Raw genomic sequence first — 21393 nt, forward strand, 5'->3', positions numbered from 1 at the left:
CTCAAAGAAACCACATGCAGTGTGCATCCCTGTTCTTAGTTTAAACATTAAAATGCCTCTCACCTGTCAGTGAAGGAAAGAGTTTTTCTAGGTAGAGGTTCTCTTTCTTTCTGGAAGTTACATATTCTATCTACCATCTGAAAAAACCTATCAAAGCTGGAAGAAATATTTTCATTTTATTTTAGCTAGACCTCCTGATTTTACTTGTTGTTTATTATTATTACTATTATTAGCTTACACTGTTAAGGGTTTGCAAAGCACAAGTAAGTTTTTTATGCTTAAAAGAGCAAGTACAGAAAAACTAGTTCAATTTACCTATCTGATACATAGATAGCAACCTTTACACTTAACGTATTCACATATCCACATTTCAACCTATTTTGCATGTCAGTGTGCATGAAATCTCAGAAAGAGCAATCAGGAGAGAGTACAGAGTACCATGGGTATATTAGCTAGATAGTGTAGTGTAGTAGATGAATACATCATGTTGAAATTAAAAATGATCTTTTTGTTGATGGAATGATTAACATTTTAGAAACATGCAGATGAATGATTGCAAAGACAATAGTTCATAACTGTTTGTTTTGCAAAACTGCTAATACAAAACTTGGGAAATGGATATGGAGTACTAATTTCAACTTGACATTATCCTTTTGAAGTATGACGCTAAAAAGACTGGCTGAATACCTGTGCCCTAAGAGCTGTGGTCAATGGAACTGAATTCAGTTTGAGGCTAGTAACAAGTGGTGTTTCCCAGTGCTCAGTACTGGGGCCAGTTCTCTTTAATATCTTTATCAATGATCTGGATGGGAGGAGCATGCCCTCTGCAAGTTTGATTACATTACTGTTTTGTAGTTGTTCATCCTCTTGAGGGTAGGAATGCTCAGTGTCTGGATAGGGTGGTCCAGGGGGCTGAGGCCAACTGTATGAGGTTCAACAATGCAATGTGCCAGGACTTGGGTCACAACAGTCCTTTGCAACACTACAAGCTGGAGTAAGACTGGAAAGATGTCTTGGCAGCAAGTGTAAAATGCATCTCCTGTAGTGTGTAGAAACCCTACGCCAGAATTAGGTGTGAACTTGAGTTCCACGTATAACTTACAGTAATTATAAGTCCTACCTTTTCCCTCCTCAGCCTTGCACACCCTTACAACAGTAAGGCAAGAGGTTCTTAAAGAAACCTGAACTCCAGTGTGCAACTGTGATTAAGTGATGGGACAGATTCATTCTGCAGGCTGAATAAAACCACTATTTTTGCATATGTATTCCTTACACTATAACTGTTTTTGTAAGGCTGTAAACCAGAAACTTTAAGCTCTTAGTATAGGAAGAAAAGGCAGATACTAAAGCAAAAAATGTACAGCAGGAAATGGTTTTAGAAGAGAATTCTGCCACAAGGGTTAGCAAAATATATTTATGTAGTATAAATTAAATCAGAATACATTTATCATTAGCACGTCCTCTCAGAAATATTTTCATTGGACATGCCTCCATTTCCCTTGCTTTGCAGCTGGAAAGAAAAGCAAACCACCAAGAAAACTGCACACAAATCCTAAAAAAGATTATAGCATTGATAGCATTATTATATTGCTTGTCTGTCTGTGAATAAAGAATCATTGCTGACATTCACTGAAATCCACAATGCCTGCTATTGTTGGTTTCCCAGAGACTAAAATTTCATCACAGCATGCATATTAGGGGTTAGAGTTTGGAGTGAGCCATTTTGATTAAGTTACAAAATTCCATTGAGAATTTCAGATGTGTCTATCTTAGGGGAAAAAAAAAAAGAAGAAAGACATAAAAAGTGAAGCTAGACTATAACTCAAAACATAGTTGTTGGTAATGTGGCTGCTAGTTTGGTTAAGTCAAGTACTTGGATTGTGTGCATTTCTTTTAGGTGCTGTCCCTATCAGGTAGTAGATAGAATTTATTTGGCTATGATTTCCACATATAAGACATAGAGGCTTTAAGAGAGACCAATCAAGATTCTGCTTTTTGCTTTTGAATATCTGTTGTGCCACCTAGTGGGTATTAAACCACACTTTGAAACAGATGGAAAGATTTACTTAATATGTAACAGCGAATAATGAAATGTTTTCAGTATTTATGTAAATATTTACAGCAAAGCACTGAAACAAAGCATTTTGCCTTTTTGTCTGATTTAGTCTCAAGCTGTTTCATTAGGGTAAAAATATTCCATTTCAAATATACCATTGCATTTTCTTACAATTATATTAAAGAAATATAAAGAGGGCAAACACAGCACTTTCCTCCACTCAGCAATAGATTAGTTCCTTAATCAATTACTAATGGGTTTCATATACTTTCCTAATTTGATCATATTATCAGTATGAAAGGATATTCCTAAATCTGGTAAGTTAGGAATTCACACTCAGCAATCCAATTAAATAAACAAATACACTGAAAGTATTTTCTGGCCAACTACTTAAATTTTCACTTGATGAAACCAAGCTAAAATGTTGTGAAACTTTAAACATTACTATAATTTAGTGAAAACAAATAATACATTTTGAGTAAAAGCATGACATTCTAACACAGTTTCTGTACAAAAATTTTCAGTCTAAGTAGTTCCAACTTGCAAATATCTATATAGAATTCATTAGGTAATAGATATCATTTACCACCTTTTTTCCCTCTAACTTTGGCCAGCTTTTAAGAAAACCACTTGTCCAATTGGGGACTGTTGTTTCTGTTGCGGTAGATAGCAATAATATTTCAATCATTAAGGGAAAAAACAATAAATTTTCCTTAATTAAATGTTTCCTAGCATTGTTCAATTCACCTTATTGCACCTATTTAAAACTACCAGACTGTGTATCATCCAAAAAGTTGTATGAGTTGGTTTGCATTTATAACACCTGGGTCCAATGGCACAGTTACATTATAAAAAGTAGTGTGCAGCAGAGGAACTGTTCAGAAACTTATAGGATTCCACCACACTCAAGATAACTTCAACCTTGTGTTAGCACATTTAAATGATAAACATCAGAGATCTCGCATGATAGAGGACCTAATGGCTGGTAAACACTGACATTTGAGCTAGTGTCCAAATAGCTCTTTGCTAGACCTTTATGTAAAATTTTACTATTTTTCTCTCTAGATAAATATATTGCTATTATTCTCTCTAGATAAATAACAATGTGTAGTTCATCTGCTTGCAGACACATTTGTCAAAAAAAAAAATAAAAAAAATGTAAAACAAAAATGGAGTTCTGCTTGAATTTGACTGAAAATGAAATGTCTTCCCAAGGATAAAAAGAAAGAAAAAGTAATTTTTTTATTGAGAAGGTAGAAAATCAAAGCAATGGGTTGAATATTTATTTATGATGGGGTTTGGGTTTTTTTGTTGATGTTTGGTTTTTGCTTTGTTTTGTTTTGTTTTTAGACTATTAATTCTCCCTACATAGAACTTCCAGAAAAAAAATATTTTCAATTTCAAGGCTTGACAGCATCTTGTCATTTCATTTTCCTCTTGCAGAAAAATGAAATTGAGAACAGTGTCAGGTGTCTTCTTTAAAGCTCCATGTCCCGGCTCTCTGTTCTCTTTGGTAGTTGAAAAACGTTTGTACTGTTTCCCAGTTTTTACTGATCATGTATTGTCTCAGCGGGCAAACAGTAAAAGCAAAGAATGTATTTCTCTTCATAACAGAATCAACCGATTACATTGTTGTAAAGCAGTTTCCTTAAAGACAGTTTTGATGAGGTCTGTTATTGTCTGTAAATATTCTTAGAGGCTAATGTTCATGTTCAATATAGATTTTAAATACATCCAAGGATTGTTAAAAGTAGGGTTGAATTATGAGTGTGGTAAAATGTATTTGTTTTATCTAGCATGTGATTTAGATGAACTCTTTCTTCTTGATACTGATTTGCTCAAATATGAGTGTTGTTTTAGAGAAGAACGATGCATAGGAAAATAAGAGAATTTCACTCCAAGATCTTGATTTTTTTTCTCTGTCTACATTGGCTCATAGTTTTCCCTGTTTAGTCAAAGTATTCTGGCATCTAATGCCATCTAGAAGAAATATATCATTACGGGTAAGAATTTCCACTACTTTACATAACCAGCATTTTAGTATGTGATAATTAAATATTTCATAGAGAGAATTATAATTTATTGCGAGTCTATGGATGGCTTTTTGCAAAGAGGTAGATAAGTATCTACATATACACACTGCCATGTGAAATTTTAGATCATGTCTTGGATTCGTCATAATGGTAAGTAATAAAATATTAAGAAATATGTTAAAAATGTATGTACAAGAGAATATTGAAATGAAGTCTCTGAGATGGATAGGTTTTTACTCAAAGGAAAATATTTCACCTCCTTAATCTATTGTCATGTTTCAATTCAGTGTCAATCCAGCCCTTTATCCAGGCTTTCCTGTCCCTAGACACCTACAATACACATCATTTAAGTCAGTAAGTTAAACTCTCAATATCTGATTGTAATTCTGACTAGGTTTTGGACTGTATGTCTGTTTACTCCAATATCAATTAGACAGATGGAGTGTAATTTTAATAAGGTTCTCTGAAAGAGAATGCCTGGAATTTAAATAATTGCCTCTCCATATGAAGGCATATTGACGTTTTAACCATTATAGCTGGTAGTCAATATTTACTGTAATCTTAATTAAGACCTAATTTGTTTTTTTTTTTTCAGTAATTCAAAAATTTAAGGTACATCCAAGCTCTGGTTTTTGAAGGTTTCTCTTTTTTCTACAGGAATTGTTCAGATAATACCTGCAAAGTGCAGGAGCCTGAGAATGGAAAGTGCAATTCCGTGAGCAAATCTGCTGCTATTGACCTTGGTAAAACAGACATTACACCTTGAGCTCATGTTTCAAGTTTCTCCCTGAAAGGTGTTTGAAAGAACAAATATTGTATAAGCAAATGCAGTGTAAGCATCCAAGGCCCACAGTGGATGCTGCAGGGACAGCGAGGTGGTATGACAAAGGGCTTGCAGTCAACATGAACAGCATGGTGTATGTTTTCCAAAAACTAATTGGAAAACTGAGGAATAAAAAAGACTTTACATACTGCTTTTAGATTCTTTGGCTATGTTAGGTAGTGTTTCTTCTGCTCCTAGTCTGGCATTCGTGTGCATCTCAGCTGTAGTACTTTGAAATTGCTCTGGAGGGATGCTCCTTTTGCTGACTGTAGGGCTGGAAGGGAGATCACAGAACTGTAGATTATCTGGAACTGACTGGGATTCACAAGGAACATGCAGTTCTAACTCCTGGCTTCACACAGGACCAACTAAAATTCCAACTCTGTGGCTGAGACCATTGTCCAAATATTTCTTGAACTCTGGCAGCTTGGAGCCATGACCACTGTTCTGGCAAATCTGTTCCAGTGCCCTACCAATCTCTCAGTAGGGTGAGAGGCTGACTGGTGGGCCGGGTAAATTTTGCTTTGCATTAGGTCTGGTAATTGCTCTCTAAAGTCATGGAAAGGAAATATATCATAGAACCATAAAACAGCCCATGTTGAAAGGGATCTCAAAAGTCCATGGACAAATCAAGTCCAACATTTCAGGGGAAAAGAGAGCCTTCGTGTTGTTGTCTAGCATTCTGTGTAATTGCATTTTGAAAGCCTTCAGTCATGGGTATTCTACCACATCCCTGAGAATGAGTTTGTTCATAGAGAACAAGTCTAGCTTGCTCATTACTAGTCCTCACACACTAACAGAAGTAATATAATAAGCAAATGATAAGTAAAATCTAATTCACAAATCACAAAAGCAGCTTCTTATTAAATCTAGCTAATTTTAGTAAGACTGAGCAAAACATCTTTATGGAAGGAAAATGGTAGAGCTTGGGGTTGAAGTGTTTGCACCTTTCACCTTGGAGGGATATGTTTGACAGTTTATTTATATCAAGTTGACAGCTAATCAGCAAAAGGTTTAGTCTTTCCATGTAACAACATTTGAAAAAGTGACAAAGGTATGTCTGCAGATGAATACATGTATATATAAATATAAATGCACATATCTGCAGTTATATACACATGCATACTTTTGTCCTATTTAATGTGATATATTTTTATGTACATAGTCTTAGGTGCATATGTGTATGTATATATAAAAGTATAAGAGCATATCGGTTACTTGTTTGTATCAGTTGCAAGTGTACCAGGATATTTAGTGGTGGGATAGACTTCTATAGCTCTGTATTTTCGTTCTGCAAAGATGAAAATCTGTATTGAATGTATTATACTTTTAATCATCAGTATAGATAATTTATTATAAAACTGATGTCCGGTTCACTGGCAATTGCATTGTGCTTTCTATTATCACATACATATTTTTAAGGAATACTGTACCATGTGCTACAGCAATGCAGTGATATAAGTAACGTAGAAGAGTTATAATGCTCTTATAACTACTTGCATTTTTTTTTAATTATTATTATTTTTGTGTTTCGAAAAAGAAAATTTAGGTTTGAAAAATAATAGTTTTATGCAATCTTGGGAGTAATTTCAGGAAAACTTTAAAATGTGCATGTATTTTATTTTATTTTATTTTAGCACATTTTGATTTTGTAACAATGCTTATTTCTAGTTTAAATAAGTATAGTAAACATTCTAAAGGCTTGGGTTTTTTTTATAATTCACTGCATGGAGTTGCCTTCGTTAATCACTGGCTTGAAACTGTAATGCAGTATTTCATACCAATGACTTGCAAATTCTTATCCACTTATTTGTGGATCCTCTTGCACTTATCTCCCCATCTTTTTGTGTTTCATCTTGGCTTGCTGGGAAGATGATGGCAGGCTGTATTGCTGGATGAGCTCTCATTTTGTCTGAGCTGAAGACCTAGAACATTCTCGGCTTCCTTGGGGTGCTTCTTATATAGATAGTAGAAAATGTGTGGTAGATTTGGAAAATGAAGGATAGCTTGGCTTGTTCTGGCTTCCTACGTGAAGAAAATCTGGTGGCACTGATTCAAAATAGAAAATATTATGACTGGTGATAGTGATTTTTCTATGCAGATGAACATACGGGTAATAGATTTTTTTTAATGAATAAAACAGTTTGATCGCAGGAACTAAGATACAAGCCAGAATAACAAATGACTATGTTCACCATCATGCTAGCAACTTTCAGTTTATGAAGTGAAAACCTAGGATCCCTTTAATACCTGAGGGATTTGGAAAGTTGAGTTCCAGCTTTGAGGATTGCATTCAGCATTCAGGATCTCATGTATGGGTGGTACTTGATATCGCCTCTTCCTCAGTTGCTCGTCTTCTAAAGGCTACTCAGGCAATTCACTAAAACGATTACTTTACAGCTAGATAGGAGAGCTGAGCTGAACAATAAAGGTTTAGTTCCAGTACTTTCTCAGCATCAGAAAATGCAGCTGAAGTAAGGTTTTCCGAGGTTTCCTCATAGTGACTTGATATTTCTGAAAGTATTTATTAGCTAATTTACATTGATACTGCATTTCAGTTTCTGCAGTTAAACAGAATTCTCAATTGTTTAATTGGATATAGTGATAGTGCATTTATACATTAGTTTTACAAATTTATTTGCAAACTGCAGCTGTCTTGGACTTCCAACAATAACACTTAGGTTTGTTTATGATTTAATTACGTATTGAAAATGTGAAGCACTACTGAATTGTCAACAATTTTATTGCTATTTCTTAGTAATACTGCTATTTCTACCATCAGCTGTAAGGGATACCATTTTTTTAATCTTTAATGAAAGCTTTGTTTCCTTTATTCCTTTGTCAACATCTTCTCCCAGGTCCTTTCTCATCTATTACAAGATACTAGCTTGCATTGCTTTACTTGAAAAAGCAATGAAATATTATCATCATCAAAAATTATCTTTCAGGCTTCTCAATCAATACTTGATTATGTTGGATGTACCTTGTAGAGTTTTTACCCGTGTATGTGTGTTGAGGGCATGCTTAATGGCCTTTATCCTATGCTCACTGCCCCAATGTCAGTGAAAGTGTCTGCACTCTATAAAATTAATTATTTCTAGAATATATTTGGCAAATATAATAACTCAGCTCTCTGCCATACTTATATTGTACACATATACATATATTATGTATATTATTATGCATATATTGTTGTGACTTCATCCTCTCTGACAGCTGTAGAAAATATGCCTAGTTCCTATGTAAAACACTGCAAGAATACTTTACACTGATTCTATTTCTCATCCACACTGACCCATAAATAATTGGCAAGAACATTTCCATTGTTTGTTCAAGTGATTGCTCACAAGTGAACTGTGTTTTTGTTTCACCTGTGCATTGAAAGCAGCTAGGTGAACTTAAATTATACTTCAGTGCCTCCTTCAAAGGAGAATATGTTATTGAACATTGAGTTTACACATACTTTGGTTTATAATTCCTGAGTATTTGAGATCTCCATTTTTCTAGCCATTCTACATGACAGTCAATAACTTCCTTGGTCAAGGTGTTTTCAGCAGGTATGAGGGAACTGGAGGAGGAGTGAATGAAAAGCAAGAGTATGCTTCTCATCCAGACCTCTTTCTGCCTTTTTGCAAATGGCCTTCTGCAGACTTTCACTCTTTATAATAGGTGGGATGAGTCTGTTTGACACTGCAAATTTGACTTGTTCACCGTCATTGAAGCAGCAGGATAAGGATAAGGTAGAACACATTATGTTTAGTGGCCTGAATTATACCAGCTCCAAAACCATAAGCAGAGTGCTTCTTGAGGAAGCAAAGAAGTATGTTGTGTCTCACACCTTTTCTAATAGATGGCAAGAACATGGTAAAATAGTTTCAGAAAAGTATGTGTGGCTTGTGAAAAACAGTCTGACAAGTGTGGAAATTTTTGATTGAGAACAAAGAAAAAAGATGACCACATAGATATCACATAACAGTACAGATGGATCGGGCCTCAGAGAATGATTCACATGCCGTAGTGTACTTTTTATCTAGTGTTATTTTTCTACACCTTCCTTTCAAAAACTTGCACATGGATAGTTCTTGGAAACGTGCATAATGCTGCTCTTTGTTTTAGATATCCTACAATTGTAGAATCATAGAATAATCTGAGTTAGAAGGGTCTTAAAAAGATCATCTCGTCCAGCTCCCCTGCAAGAAACAAGGACTATATCAGGTTGCTTGGAGACCCATCCAGATTGACCTTGAATGTCTACAAGGATGGGGCATGTTCTTGTTCATTTCTCTGTAGCTACTTTCTAAAATAGACCTCAATGCAATTCACCTTATAGAACCATCTTCGTGATTTCATTTTTGTATTAGCTGTATGTCTAATGATGCTGAAACCCAAGCTGGTAAATACTTTCTTTGTGAACTAAATTATTAATTTTGAAAAACAAATAGTCACCTGTTGTTAAATGTAGAGCAAATCCTGAGCTGACTTTAAAACTGCTAGCCACTTCACTTCATTAAAAAACACAGTTCTTTCAAGGAGAGGTGTATGGTGTTTGAACACAGTCATGCAATTTGCACTACTTATTCCATGAGTATTTTGATAGCACTGCAGTTTCAAAACTCATATTTTTAGTGGTCCCAAGACACAATCATTCTTGTGAATTTCAGTAGGAGAGTAAAACAAGCTTAAGGTTTTATGCAAAGCATAAAAAGTATAGCAAAATATAAAACATAATGACTATTTAAGTATGCCACAAACTAGTGTGTTTCCTGGCACCATCTTCTAATTTATAGGGAACAATTTCCCATGACAGTAGCAAAGAGTTTCTTCTACCATCTTGGGCAAGTATCTTTCTTGTGCCTTCCTTTCCCTTTGTCCTGCTTACTCACTCACATGTTTGCAAGCATCTTGCATGAGCCACTTTTCCTCTCCCACTTTATCCTGTTATGCCCTAAGTACTGCATTAATTATGTATTTGATGCAAAATATGCATTTTTATGCAGCAGGTACAAACTCAGGACCAATCTTCAATGTGTTGAATGCTGTCTGTTATGACATTTGGTATACCTTACTTTAAGCTGGTAGGAGTTGTTATTCTGATTGTTCTAAATCCTGTACAAACATTGCCCACAAAGTTTAAATCAGCAGACATGACCAAGTGGGTGACAGCCATAGGAAAAGCCAAATATGCATCAAGATAGTCACCTATACTGCAACATTTAACACAGGCAGAGTGATAGACTCTCTATTCTTAGCTAGGTCTGTGAAAATCAGAGTGGGAATGTGGGGAATTCTAATTAGTTTAATACATTTTGCTAAAAGATTAATATTCGTTTTTACAACACATAAGTTTTAATCGTCATTTTATGTGATGGCAGTGTAATCTTTGTGATTAGTTAAAGTCTTGTGCTTTTGCTCTTACTTCCTGGGTTTTTAAAATTAGTTAATGAAAAACAAATAAGTGCAGGTTGCCCGTTGTTATTTCTGTTACATGGTTAATTCTTTATTTCATTTTTACTTTTTCCTTCCTATGAAGCCTATGAAGCCAATTCAGATCTTCTCAGTCTTTTTTTCCAAACAATAAACAAACTGCGAAAAAATGTCACTATTTTCCTTCAGAAAATAGAGTTTTCACTTGAGAAGACATTTTAGGATACTATATAGTTTTTTATGAAATATTCCACAATATTTCAATGTTGAAAAGAAATTCAAAAACCAAATTCTGATTTAATTTCATTTACAAATTGACAAGTTTTTAGAACGTCTGTTTGTCTGAATTTTCATGCAAGCGTGCACATTTCCTTTCCAATGAAAATTGGATTTGGAATGTCAGCTTTTTTGATGAAAGATAATTTTAGTTTCAAACTTCCATCTTTCTATCTAGAAAGAAGTTGAATTTAATTCTGTGTTTCCCAGAGCAATATGTACAGTTATTATTTTGTTATTATGTTTTGGTATTGTATTTTTGTTATATATGTGTCATGATGATAATGAACACTTTCAATGTAGATTGAATTAGACTCTGCAGTAACATTGCAAGATTTTCTTTTTATTAATAAATCAGAAAAGTTACTATGTCCTTGACACCAAAATATGGTTTATGTAATTACTGTACTTGAACTAAAGTAACAAATTGTTGTTCTTTTTAATGCATATTTAAGAGGAACTATACAGTTTAAAATCACAGCTTCATACAGCTTGCTGACAAAACTAAGTGCATTTCAAAGAACAACAAAATATATACAGAACCAAAAAAAAAAAAAAAAAAAAAAAAAAAAAAAAAACCACCATCCCTTTTTCTTTAAATATTTTCTGTAGTGCCAGTGCATTTTGCTTTTCATAATTTTCTAATGTCATAATATATTAACTGAAATGATTCTGTAAGAATACAAACGTTTGCCTTTGAAAGCATATTTTGTTCAACATTTATCATCTGCAATGGATTTTCTCATCAAAATTCTTGCTGCTTGATGATATAATTGATTTATTACAACAGATCTAGTCAGATGACCACAGAAGTTAATGAAATAAGGGAAATCCAAATCCGTATTCTGAACATGTCTTCATTTTATATAAGTACTTAGGGAAAAGGATTAAAGTTTAATTATGAATCCCTTTCATGCTTTTTTTCCTCTTTTTTCTGAAGTGTTTAATAAGTGCTTTGACATACTTCTGCTAAACATTTTCTCCAACTCTAGAGACCATACTTTCAAAGGAAATTTTAACGTATTGCCCCTAAGACATTTTTAAGTCATTACACATTCATGTAAAATCCTTAAACCAAGTGTAAAAATGTAGATACAAAATGACAAGTGTCATGCACAAAAAACAGCGGTGAGAACTTCTAGTACCCTTATCAGATTGCTGAAATATAGCAGAAAAGATCTTTTTATTTTGTAGCAATGTAGGGATATAGTAGCTTGATATATAGTTAAATCATGCTGAATCTCTGTATCTCTGTAATTTAAGGAAAGGTGGAAAAATATTTTTGTTCCATGTTAGCTATTTCTGGAGACTGCAGTCTGAGGCATCATTTTGCTAGAGCCATGGGAGCTCTGGGGACCAGCAGTGACTCAGTCTCACAGAATTTGTATCCACATGTGTCTGGCATTTAGTTTTTGAAGGCTTCAAGGTAGCAGGTTGTTCAGATACAGAGTTCCATGCTTCCAGTAGGAAGCATTTTAATTAAGAGTTAGTGGACATTTTAATGCTATCGAAGGTTCAAATTCTCCTGGGAATTTGGCTCTTCTGCTACTGAATGGTTTTGAGAAAACACTGTGTGATTGCTAGAAAGAGCTTTGATTATTCACAGCTGTAAGCTGAATGCTATCACGTATGTGTTTGACCTGGACTGTATCACAGGCAACTGTGCTTTTGAAGACATCTTTCAAAGTGCTAAAGGTTATGTATATAAGTATGTGAACAATTTTTTTATTTATCACCTGCACTCATTCACTTGATTTTTTTTTGTTTTTCTCTCCATTGTAGACTATGTCAGAGAGCCACAATGATCATGCACAATAGCAGTTCGGCCTTGCCCCTGTTTTCAAATGTGAGCTCCTTCTGGAAGAGAGATTCCCATGGACCAGGACTACTTGATGAAGGAGCATCGCTTATTGGCAGCTATGATTTTCCTCAGACCACAGAGAGCTTTCCCTTCTCCACTGTGGAATCAACAAACACATCCCTAAATGCCACAATCAAAGACCCTCTGGGTGGACACACTGTCTGGCAAGTAGTTTTGATTGCTTTCCTCACTGGGATCGTTGCACTAGTGACCATCATAGGAAACATCCTAGTGATTGTCTCATTTAAGGTTAACAAACAACTGAAAACAGTCAACAACTACTTCTTGTTGAGTCTTGCTTGTGCAGATTTGATCATCGGTGTTATTTCCATGAATCTTTTCACCACATACATTATTATGGGCCACTGGGCTTTGGGAAACTTGGCCTGTGATCTTTGGCTCTCCATTGACTATGTTGCCTCTAATGCCTCTGTCATGAATCTCCTTGTCATAAGTTTTGACAGGTATTTTTCCATCACTAGGCCGCTTACATACAGAGCCAAACGAACAACTAAAAGGGCTGGCGTAATGATTGGTTTAGCATGGGTCATCTCTTTTGTTCTTTGGGCCCCTGCCATCTTGTTCTGGCAGTATTTCGTTGGGAAGAGGACTGTGCCTCCTGATGAATGTTTCATCCAGTTTCTAAGTGAACCTATCATCACTTTTGGCACTGCCATAGCTGCCTTTTATTTGCCAGTCACTATTATGAGTATTTTGTATTGGAGGATTTACAAGGAGACTGAGAAACGCACCAAAGAGTTAGCGGGACTACAGGCTTCAGGCAGTGAGGCAGAGACAGCACGCTTTGTACACCAGACTGGCAGCTCCCGGAGCTGCAGCAGCTATAAGCTGCAACGGCAGAGCACAAAGCGCTCCAGTCGTAAGAAGTACAGGCGCTGCCACTTCTGGCTCACAATGAAGAGCTGGGAACCCAACACAGACCAGGGGGATCAAGAGCACAGCAGCAGTGACAGCTGGAACAACAATGATGCTGCTGCCTCCCTTGAAAATTCAGCCTCATCTGATGAAGAGGACATCACAGCAGAGACCAGAGCTATCTATTCAATCGTGCTGAAGCTTCCTGGTCACAGTGCCATCCTCAATTCCACAAAGTTGCCCTCCTCGGAAGATCTGAATGAGTCAGCAGATGAACTGCAGAAATCCGACACGGACTCACAGGAAAAGAAACCTAAAAAACTGCAACCTCCCAGAAGTATTCAGGATGGTGGAAGTTTCCAGAAGAGTTTTTCAAAGCTTCCAATTCAGCCAGGGTCAGCAGAGACAGCTACAGCTTCTGATGGCATCTCATCAATGACCAAGACATCTGCAGCCCTGCCTTTGTCCTTCAAGGAAGCAACTCTGGCAAAAAAATTTGCTTTGAAGACCAGAAGTCAAATCACGAAGCGAAAACGAATGTCACTTATCAAAGAAAAGAAAGCAGCACAGACACTCAGTGCCATTTTGTTTGCCTTTATCATTACCTGGACTCCTTATAACATCATGGTTCTGGTGAACACCTTTTGCAACTGTGTCCCCAAAACTGTGTGGAACCTGGGGTACTGGCTTTGCTACATCAACAGCACAGTGAACCCGGTGTGCTATGCACTGTGTAACAAAATGTTCAGAAATACTTTCAAGATGTTACTGCTGTGCCAGTGTGACAAACGAAAAAGACGCAAACAGCAGTATCAGCAAAGGCAGTCTGTCATTTTTCATAAGCGGATCCCTAGGGAGGCTTCATAGAATAGTATTTTTTAAACAACTGAAAAAATAATGGAGAATGGGATGGGACAGGATTAGATAGGTTTGGAAGGGATGGGGTAGGATAGGATGGGATGAGATTGGGAGGGGCTGGAATGGGACAGGACGGGATGGGGTGGGAGGGTGGTTCCAGGGTGCTGATTCAAACATTTAAACATCAGGACATGAAAGCAGCTGCCGGGCATATGTATCCTTTTAATAAATCTGGTTTAATATAAAAATGAAGTCTGCATTCAGCAAAAACTAACAAACTTCAACGTTTTTACTAAAGAATGAAAGACTTAATAAAGTTTTCGTACAAATTTGAAAGAAGCTGTATAGCAATTGTAAACCCGTTACTGATCTGCCCAGCTCTTTGATTGTAATCAACTCTGGGATCTCAGGTAAGCACATCTAGCTAGCCCAACTCTTCTGATTCCAAGGAATCCAACAGTTTTCAATTCAAGTCACTTGCAGATGTAGCAAGCCAGCAAAACAGGATTATGAAATTATTTGAGACACTGTATAGGTTGCAAAATTGCTTCTTGTTGTCAAGGTAGAGCTTCCTGTCTACTTCTCTTTTGGTGTATTATTATTAATTGTACCCCTGATTCCTGGTCGCCAAGTGTGCAGCTCATGTGTGCAGCTCATGTTATATATATATGTGTGTGTGTGAGTGTGTATGTATGCAAAAAATACATTCACATCTCTAAAATACACACATACCAGGAAGAAGGTAATCTATTGGTCTAGTTTTTTCAGGGCCCCACATCACTCTTGCATGTGAGTGAAATTAAAATATATATATTAGAAAATTGTATTATAAATATTTATCTCATTGTTCACCACCTGAAATTCAGGTTTGTCTCTCCAGCCGAAACAAATGGAGAGAACAAAAGCGTTGCCTGTGAGCCTGTCTACAGAGTTTTATAATGGGGCGTATGCCCAGTGTAACCTTTGCTGTGAGCACGGTATCTCTCCCCGCATGAGATTACATCTCTTTAAAGAATATGAAGGTGAAAGGAATTGATGGTCACATGCCGGGCAGAGCACGTGTTTATCTTTGTAGAGTGTGGAATGGTGAGAGCTCACATCTGAGCTATCAGTGCTCAAAGGCTCAGTGGTCAGATGGGTGCAGACATGATCAGCAGGCCCATTTCATGCTCAACCCAGGTGATCTTCAGATGTGAAAGCTGTGTGTAAAAGAAATAATTTGTTTTTGCATGTGAAGGACACTCATTTTAAAGTGTTTCTTTTCCAGAATCTCTTTTAAGTATACCTAATTCTGTTTATTGCCATGTTACTTGGTGTTTCAGAAAATGTGGATATTGCCATTTGGTAATTTTTAATAAAGAAAATTTTTAAAGGGCTTTCATATTTCTAGCTTAGACATGACCAGTATTTCCTGGCATTTGTGATGTGGTCTGCACTGAACAGTGTGATTTATAGAAGTCAGAGGTCCCCCAGGGAAAGGATTGTACTTTAAACTGTTCTAAATCTGATTTATTTACATGTTGAAAGATAATTTTGTATTGTCTTTGAACTGACCAAAACTTTTTTTATTGCTTACACTTTTTTTTTTTTTTTTTTTTCTGAAAATAAAACAAATTTATTTTATAAAGGGGCATCAGTGTTGTGAACACAGAACTGATGTAAAAGCTGCTTTTGTATTCAGTGTGAGATGGTGTTTACAGATGATTTTGACAACAGTGGAAATATATTAAATGGTGTCTGTGTATCTGAACTATTTAATTTTGTGTTATGTTCATATGAAGAAATATTTATACATACTTCACCAAATGTTTTATTTAATGTTGATAAATATTGCTCTTCAGTCTTCAGCTGTAATGTCCTTTTAAAGTGATTCATAAAGGTCTGCTTGAGAAATGAATAGAGTATACCTAGCTTTCTTGTCACTAAAACAAATACTCTTGACATACAAATCTTTCTTTTGTATGAATTGTTTAAAATGTCTACCTAAAAGTAAGCTTGTAAATTACATTGTAAGTTTACTTCAAGTGCAAGTTTAGTTAAAAAAAAAACAAAAAAGTTAAAGCTTCAGCTATATGTCACGAGTGCATTTTGAGATAAAGATGCCCAGGATTGGTTTATGAGTTTAGTAGACATATAGAACTTGCAAGGCACCCACCTTACAAAGAAAATTAAATATATTTGTTTATAGAAAGAAGCATATATTTGAAATATATTCATTACTCAAGTTGACCTAACGAATGTTTTAACATTTAAGTATATATCTATATCTATATCTTGCCATATTATTATCTTCTGATATTTAGAGTAGTGCTGTGCCCCTAACACACAAAATGAGAGAGAGCATGTAAGGAAGCCAGAGTTCATCAGGGGGATTTATGGTATATTAGTATTGATTTTACAATGGGAAACTTATATTTTAATGAAGTTAAGCTTCTTTGAAAGCAGCTGTCACCACTGTTTACAGAATAGGAAGAGCTAAACCCTCAGATTGTTTTAAGGTAGAAATAAACAACCTGTATTTTGATGTGTGAACAGGCTTTAAAATGTTACTACAGGCATTATAAATTGTGTACGTATACACGTTGTAGCACAGATCAATTTTGTTATTTATTTAACGGAATATGCACTATAAAATATTAAGAATTTGTCTGTGTTGCAAGTACAGAGGGGATCAAATTAAGTTGTATCCTTTATGTATATGTGTTTGCATTAAAACCATGCACACACACAAATTGTAATTATATGCACAAGTGGATATATTATTTATGAACACAAGCGCACATGATAGCTTTCAGAAGAAGAATGATGCAAAACCCAAAGGTACAATCTAACACAGCACTACTTTTTTTTAAGTACAAATGATAGAATACTGCAATTGTTTTCAGGAAAAGTAAGATAGAAAACGTCATTCTGAGGGCAGACAAACAGCTCAGTCCCATTAACATTCCTTACATGAAAAGCTGGCTTTTCAGAGGCCAGGCATCATTCTCATTAACTGCAATAATACAAGATTAGACTCCATATGAAGAGGATCAGAAAATGAGAGGAGATAGCCAGACAGGAGCCACTGGATTGTCTGAACAAAGCTTTGCGGAATAGGCCCAGTCACTGTCAGCCACTGAACAGTTTTAAGACAGTGAAACTCACTGTAATAATTTGGCTTTCCCAATGCAAAAGTGTATGACAGTTTATTGCTTCTGAACCAAAAAATTATGTGAGAAATGCCTGATCCAGAGGTCCCGGAGTAGGTGTCGAGGGGCTCCATCCTACCACAGCAGAACGCACTTCCTAGAATTTAAACTGCAGATCAGTCAATCATTGTTCACAGAATAAACGTGCAGATCTGAGCAGTTCCCAGGGTCTGAAGATCTGGATCTAAATAAGCTGAACAATAAGCGGCCTCCAGAGATACAGCAGTTTTGTGAGAATGCCCACACCATTGTTCTTAGGCAGTTAATGACCTTCTTCAGTCATGTACAACTTCGCTTTCTTATTTTTTGGTTGTATTGATTATTATATTTCCTTACTTCTTCTGTAAGAAAATCTTAAAAACATCTTGGCTCGTCACCTTTGTGTATGTAAGAAGTGAATGAAACTCTTTAAGTGCACTCAGTTTGTCTGTATGGAATACAAACATCAAAGCAAAAGGATTTTTTGGTCTTTTTTTCCTGATCAGCACCATCAGTAAATTTGAGTATCTGGACATCATCATGCTACCACATACAGAGTATGGATAGTCATGTAGTATTACGTTAAACCACTTATAAACTGCATTACACTTGCCCACTTAAGCATTTTATGCACCTCTATTCCATTTTATATTTGAGATTCCAAAATCTAATTCTCCTCCACATGGTTCCTAGGTTCTTTTCATAACATATTTTACAAGCTTGTCTTACTCTCAGGCTTTCTTCCCTTTCGAAAAATCCCCATGCCAAGTTAAACTGCTCTAAGGGCATGTTACTAGCTCCAGCAGTGTTAATGTTGAGACTGATACTTTCTTCTTAAGGATGTATAAGACTGATCAGAAGGAACTGAAGCAGTATCCTTTACATATATATACATATATATCTTCCTTTAGTCTTTTATTTATTTACCCGTGCAAATACCACTGCACTTTCTTCTGGGAGCAGGTTGAAGTGGTCTATATTACTTTTTGTTAACTAAAGCTTACGAACAGATGTGTGTTGAGTTTGACAATGGCTGTCTTTTCTGGTCCATTAACTGCACTCCTGTGATACGCAACCACTCCCAGTGGGAAGTTTAACTAAGTCATACACGACGTTCAGATTTTCAGAGAATTAAAAGTGAGTTTCTCCCTTTCTATCAGGCATAGATCACCTGTAGGCTGTCAACTTCTCTATTTCTATAGACATAGAGAGCAAAATACTAAATTTTGCAATTCTGTTAATTGGGCATTTTTGCATTTCATCTTTTAGCATGAGCATGCATAGGATAACTAATTCAGTCATGCCATTTGTTGGAAACAAATTGATATGAATAGAATGTCTAGAGCTGCAAATTTTTAGTTCTATTTCATACCCTTTGGCACCACAATTTTACACCCTGTGTATTGGCTCCATCAGCACAGTATTTGATGTCACTGATAGATCTTTACAGTCCTAGCTGGCAAACTTATTAACTGGTATTCAGGACATTGTCTACTTTTCACCACCCCTGCTGCATTTGAAATACATATTATATTACAATATAGATTATTTATTTTCTTTTTTGTTTTTTTTTCTTAAAGAAAGATTGCTGTAGTTATTTACAGATGCATTCCAATATGTGCTTGCAGATGTTTGGATTAATTTTAAATACTAAAATGATCAGAGAGTTTCAGTTAACCCAACAGGGATAATATAATGGAAGGAGTACAAATAACACAGTAAAGCAATAAGGAAAGTGCTATTTATTTAATGGCTTATTCAGATGTATATCATGTAGCATGTATATTGTACCTAAACATCTTTATGCACTCTGTATATGTCAGAAGAATAACCTAAGTATGACATTGTGCTGTGTAGCCACATACAGAGAGATGCACATACATCTAAAACAATGTACATGGAAGTAGTTGCAAAATTATGTTGAATGGACAGTCATAGTAAATATTACCTTTGATGCCTTATTAGTTGTACCTGGACAGTTTGGGTCAATTCTGCTTAGCTGAAAGAAATGCTTCTACATCTTAGTGCATATTTTTCAAAAAGCGTTATGTCTATTTCTGAGCATGCTGTTTTCTGTGTGTTGTTCTGGTTCTTTGGACATTACCCAAAATTTAGAAATGCATGACCAGATTTCACACACCGAGTTATTGCATCAGTACTCCACTAGGTTCAACTCCATTAGTTTAATTAAATCACTCTGGCTTCGCCAAATATGAAAATAAGGGAAGGCCTCTATTTCTAAAAGTGGATTCTGAGATCTCATAAGAGAAATAGGAATCCCAATCTTCATCATTCATGTAAACATAATTGACTGATTCTCATCAGAGTGACGAGGAGTGAGCCTTCATTAATTTGCAGTTAATTATTTCACTTTGAGCATGATTGTCATTGTGACACAGAGCGGTCAACACCATGAGAATAAAGGTTGTAGGTCAGTTTACTTTGAACCCTGCACTGTGTGGATATATCATAAGAAAGAGACGTGCAGTATTACCTGATATTCAGTATGACTTTTTTCCATTCATTATTTTTACTTTTCAAATGGATTCAGTCCCCTCTAGCTATACATACCTATTCAACACCCTCTTCCATCAGTATAGAAGTATCCTGTTTATAGTACCTGCAAAATATTACAGATTTAGCTAGAGTGAAGGAAATTCTTTCCTGTGTTGGTTTGAATTTTTTCCTTTTTCTTCTTTTCTTCTTCTTTTATTTATTTATTTTTTTTCCTCCAGAATGAGAGGGCATGAATAGGCATAGAGAATTTTGAAGAGTTTTATTTTGGATTTCAAAACTGAGTATTTAATATCTGAAATTCTTGTTTGTAAAGTACTCAAAACTATATTTCAGAATTTCACTGAAAAGAAGAAATGTTGTGTTGTCCTATTAAAAAATTAGGAAGGCTTTTCATGTTTTTTTGCTGCACTAGAAAAAACAAACATAGGAATAGAGGGAAAGTATAGATGGATCAGACTCATGTCAGCATTTCCAGATTTCCACTAAAAAGAAACAAAGTTGTTTGAATTTCACAAGCAAGCAAGCCACATTTTTGCATTTATCCAATGATAAAATGAAATTTTATTGGATAATTCATCATAGCCAGAAAATATCACTTTGATATGAAACTTTGTTCCTCAGACTCCTTCTCTTACCTATTCTTCCCTTCCCTCTTTTTTCTTCCATCCTTTCCTGGATTTCTTTTCACATAAACATAGTAAACCAAGCTGAAAAAGCAAAAAATCAGAAATACATTCAATTTGTCTATCTTGTATCTCCATTTATAGTGCTTATTTTACAACTGGTCCTTATTAGTACAAAACCTTTCTACTGTGGATGTATCTCTGAGTAAATATTTGGCTCCTTTGGCACTGATTCAAAATCAGTGTGGTTTCTTGGCCATAGGTTAAGAACAGACTTTGTTTTGTCTGCTGCTGGACCTGCACACTTTACTGAATGTGATAGAAGGTCCTTCCAGGCTTATTTTCAAAATAGTATAGCTCCATAACTAGTTGCACATTTCTCCACAGTCGTTGGTACTTTCTGAGCAGACTTAAGCTCATGCATTTTGCCTATGTTGCTATGAGGCAGGAATATCTGTATGAGGGACTACTACACTGTTGAATGCAAGAGAAATTTAAATAAGCACTGGTGTCATTTTTGTACTCTGTACAATGCATATTGACTGGCAGCTGCTGTTATTAGAGGCAAAATATGGAACAGAAGAATGTATTCATCACTCTCTCAGTGGCAAGAGGCACAAGGAGAGATCATTGGAATCAGTGTGCACAGTGCATGAATGCACCTGTTTAGAAGTTAAAAGTTAAAAAAGTATGAACTATTATTATTCACTGCTTTCTGAATGATGCTTTGCAGGTGTAGGCTGTTGAAGTTGTACATATTCAGTGACAAAGGTGCAGTTTTTCCATATAACTTTTGTTTCCAAGATTCATGCCTTTCTTCCACTCTAAAGGCCTGGAGAGGTCATGGGATTTTGTCCAGCTTGAAGCTGGAAGCAA

At 35.7% G+C, this 21393-nt stretch overlaps 1 protein-coding gene across 3 annotated transcripts in view; it reads left to right on the forward strand.

Moving 5' to 3' along the window:
* Window positions 1–16945, forward strand: part of CHRM3 (cholinergic receptor muscarinic 3) — a 256051-nt gene extending 239106 nt beyond the window's left edge. For all 3 annotated transcript variants that reach the window (XM_052685064.1, XM_052685073.1, XM_052685082.1), the window contains one exon: window positions 12395–16945. In XM_052685064.1, coding sequence (XP_052541024.1) covers window positions 12395–14216 — 1822 coding nt within the window. In that variant the 3' untranslated portion in view covers window positions 14217–16945. The remainder of the gene's footprint in view (window positions 1–12394) is intronic.
* The last annotated feature ends 4448 nt before the right edge of the window (window positions 16946–21393 follow it).

This window comes from Tympanuchus pallidicinctus, unplaced genomic scaffold (assembly GCF_026119805.1).
Source record: "Tympanuchus pallidicinctus isolate F22 unplaced genomic scaffold, pur_lepc_1.0 scaffold1, whole genome shotgun sequence".
In the NCBI taxonomy this organism is placed as follows: Eukaryota; Metazoa; Chordata; class Aves; order Galliformes; family Phasianidae; genus Tympanuchus; species Tympanuchus pallidicinctus.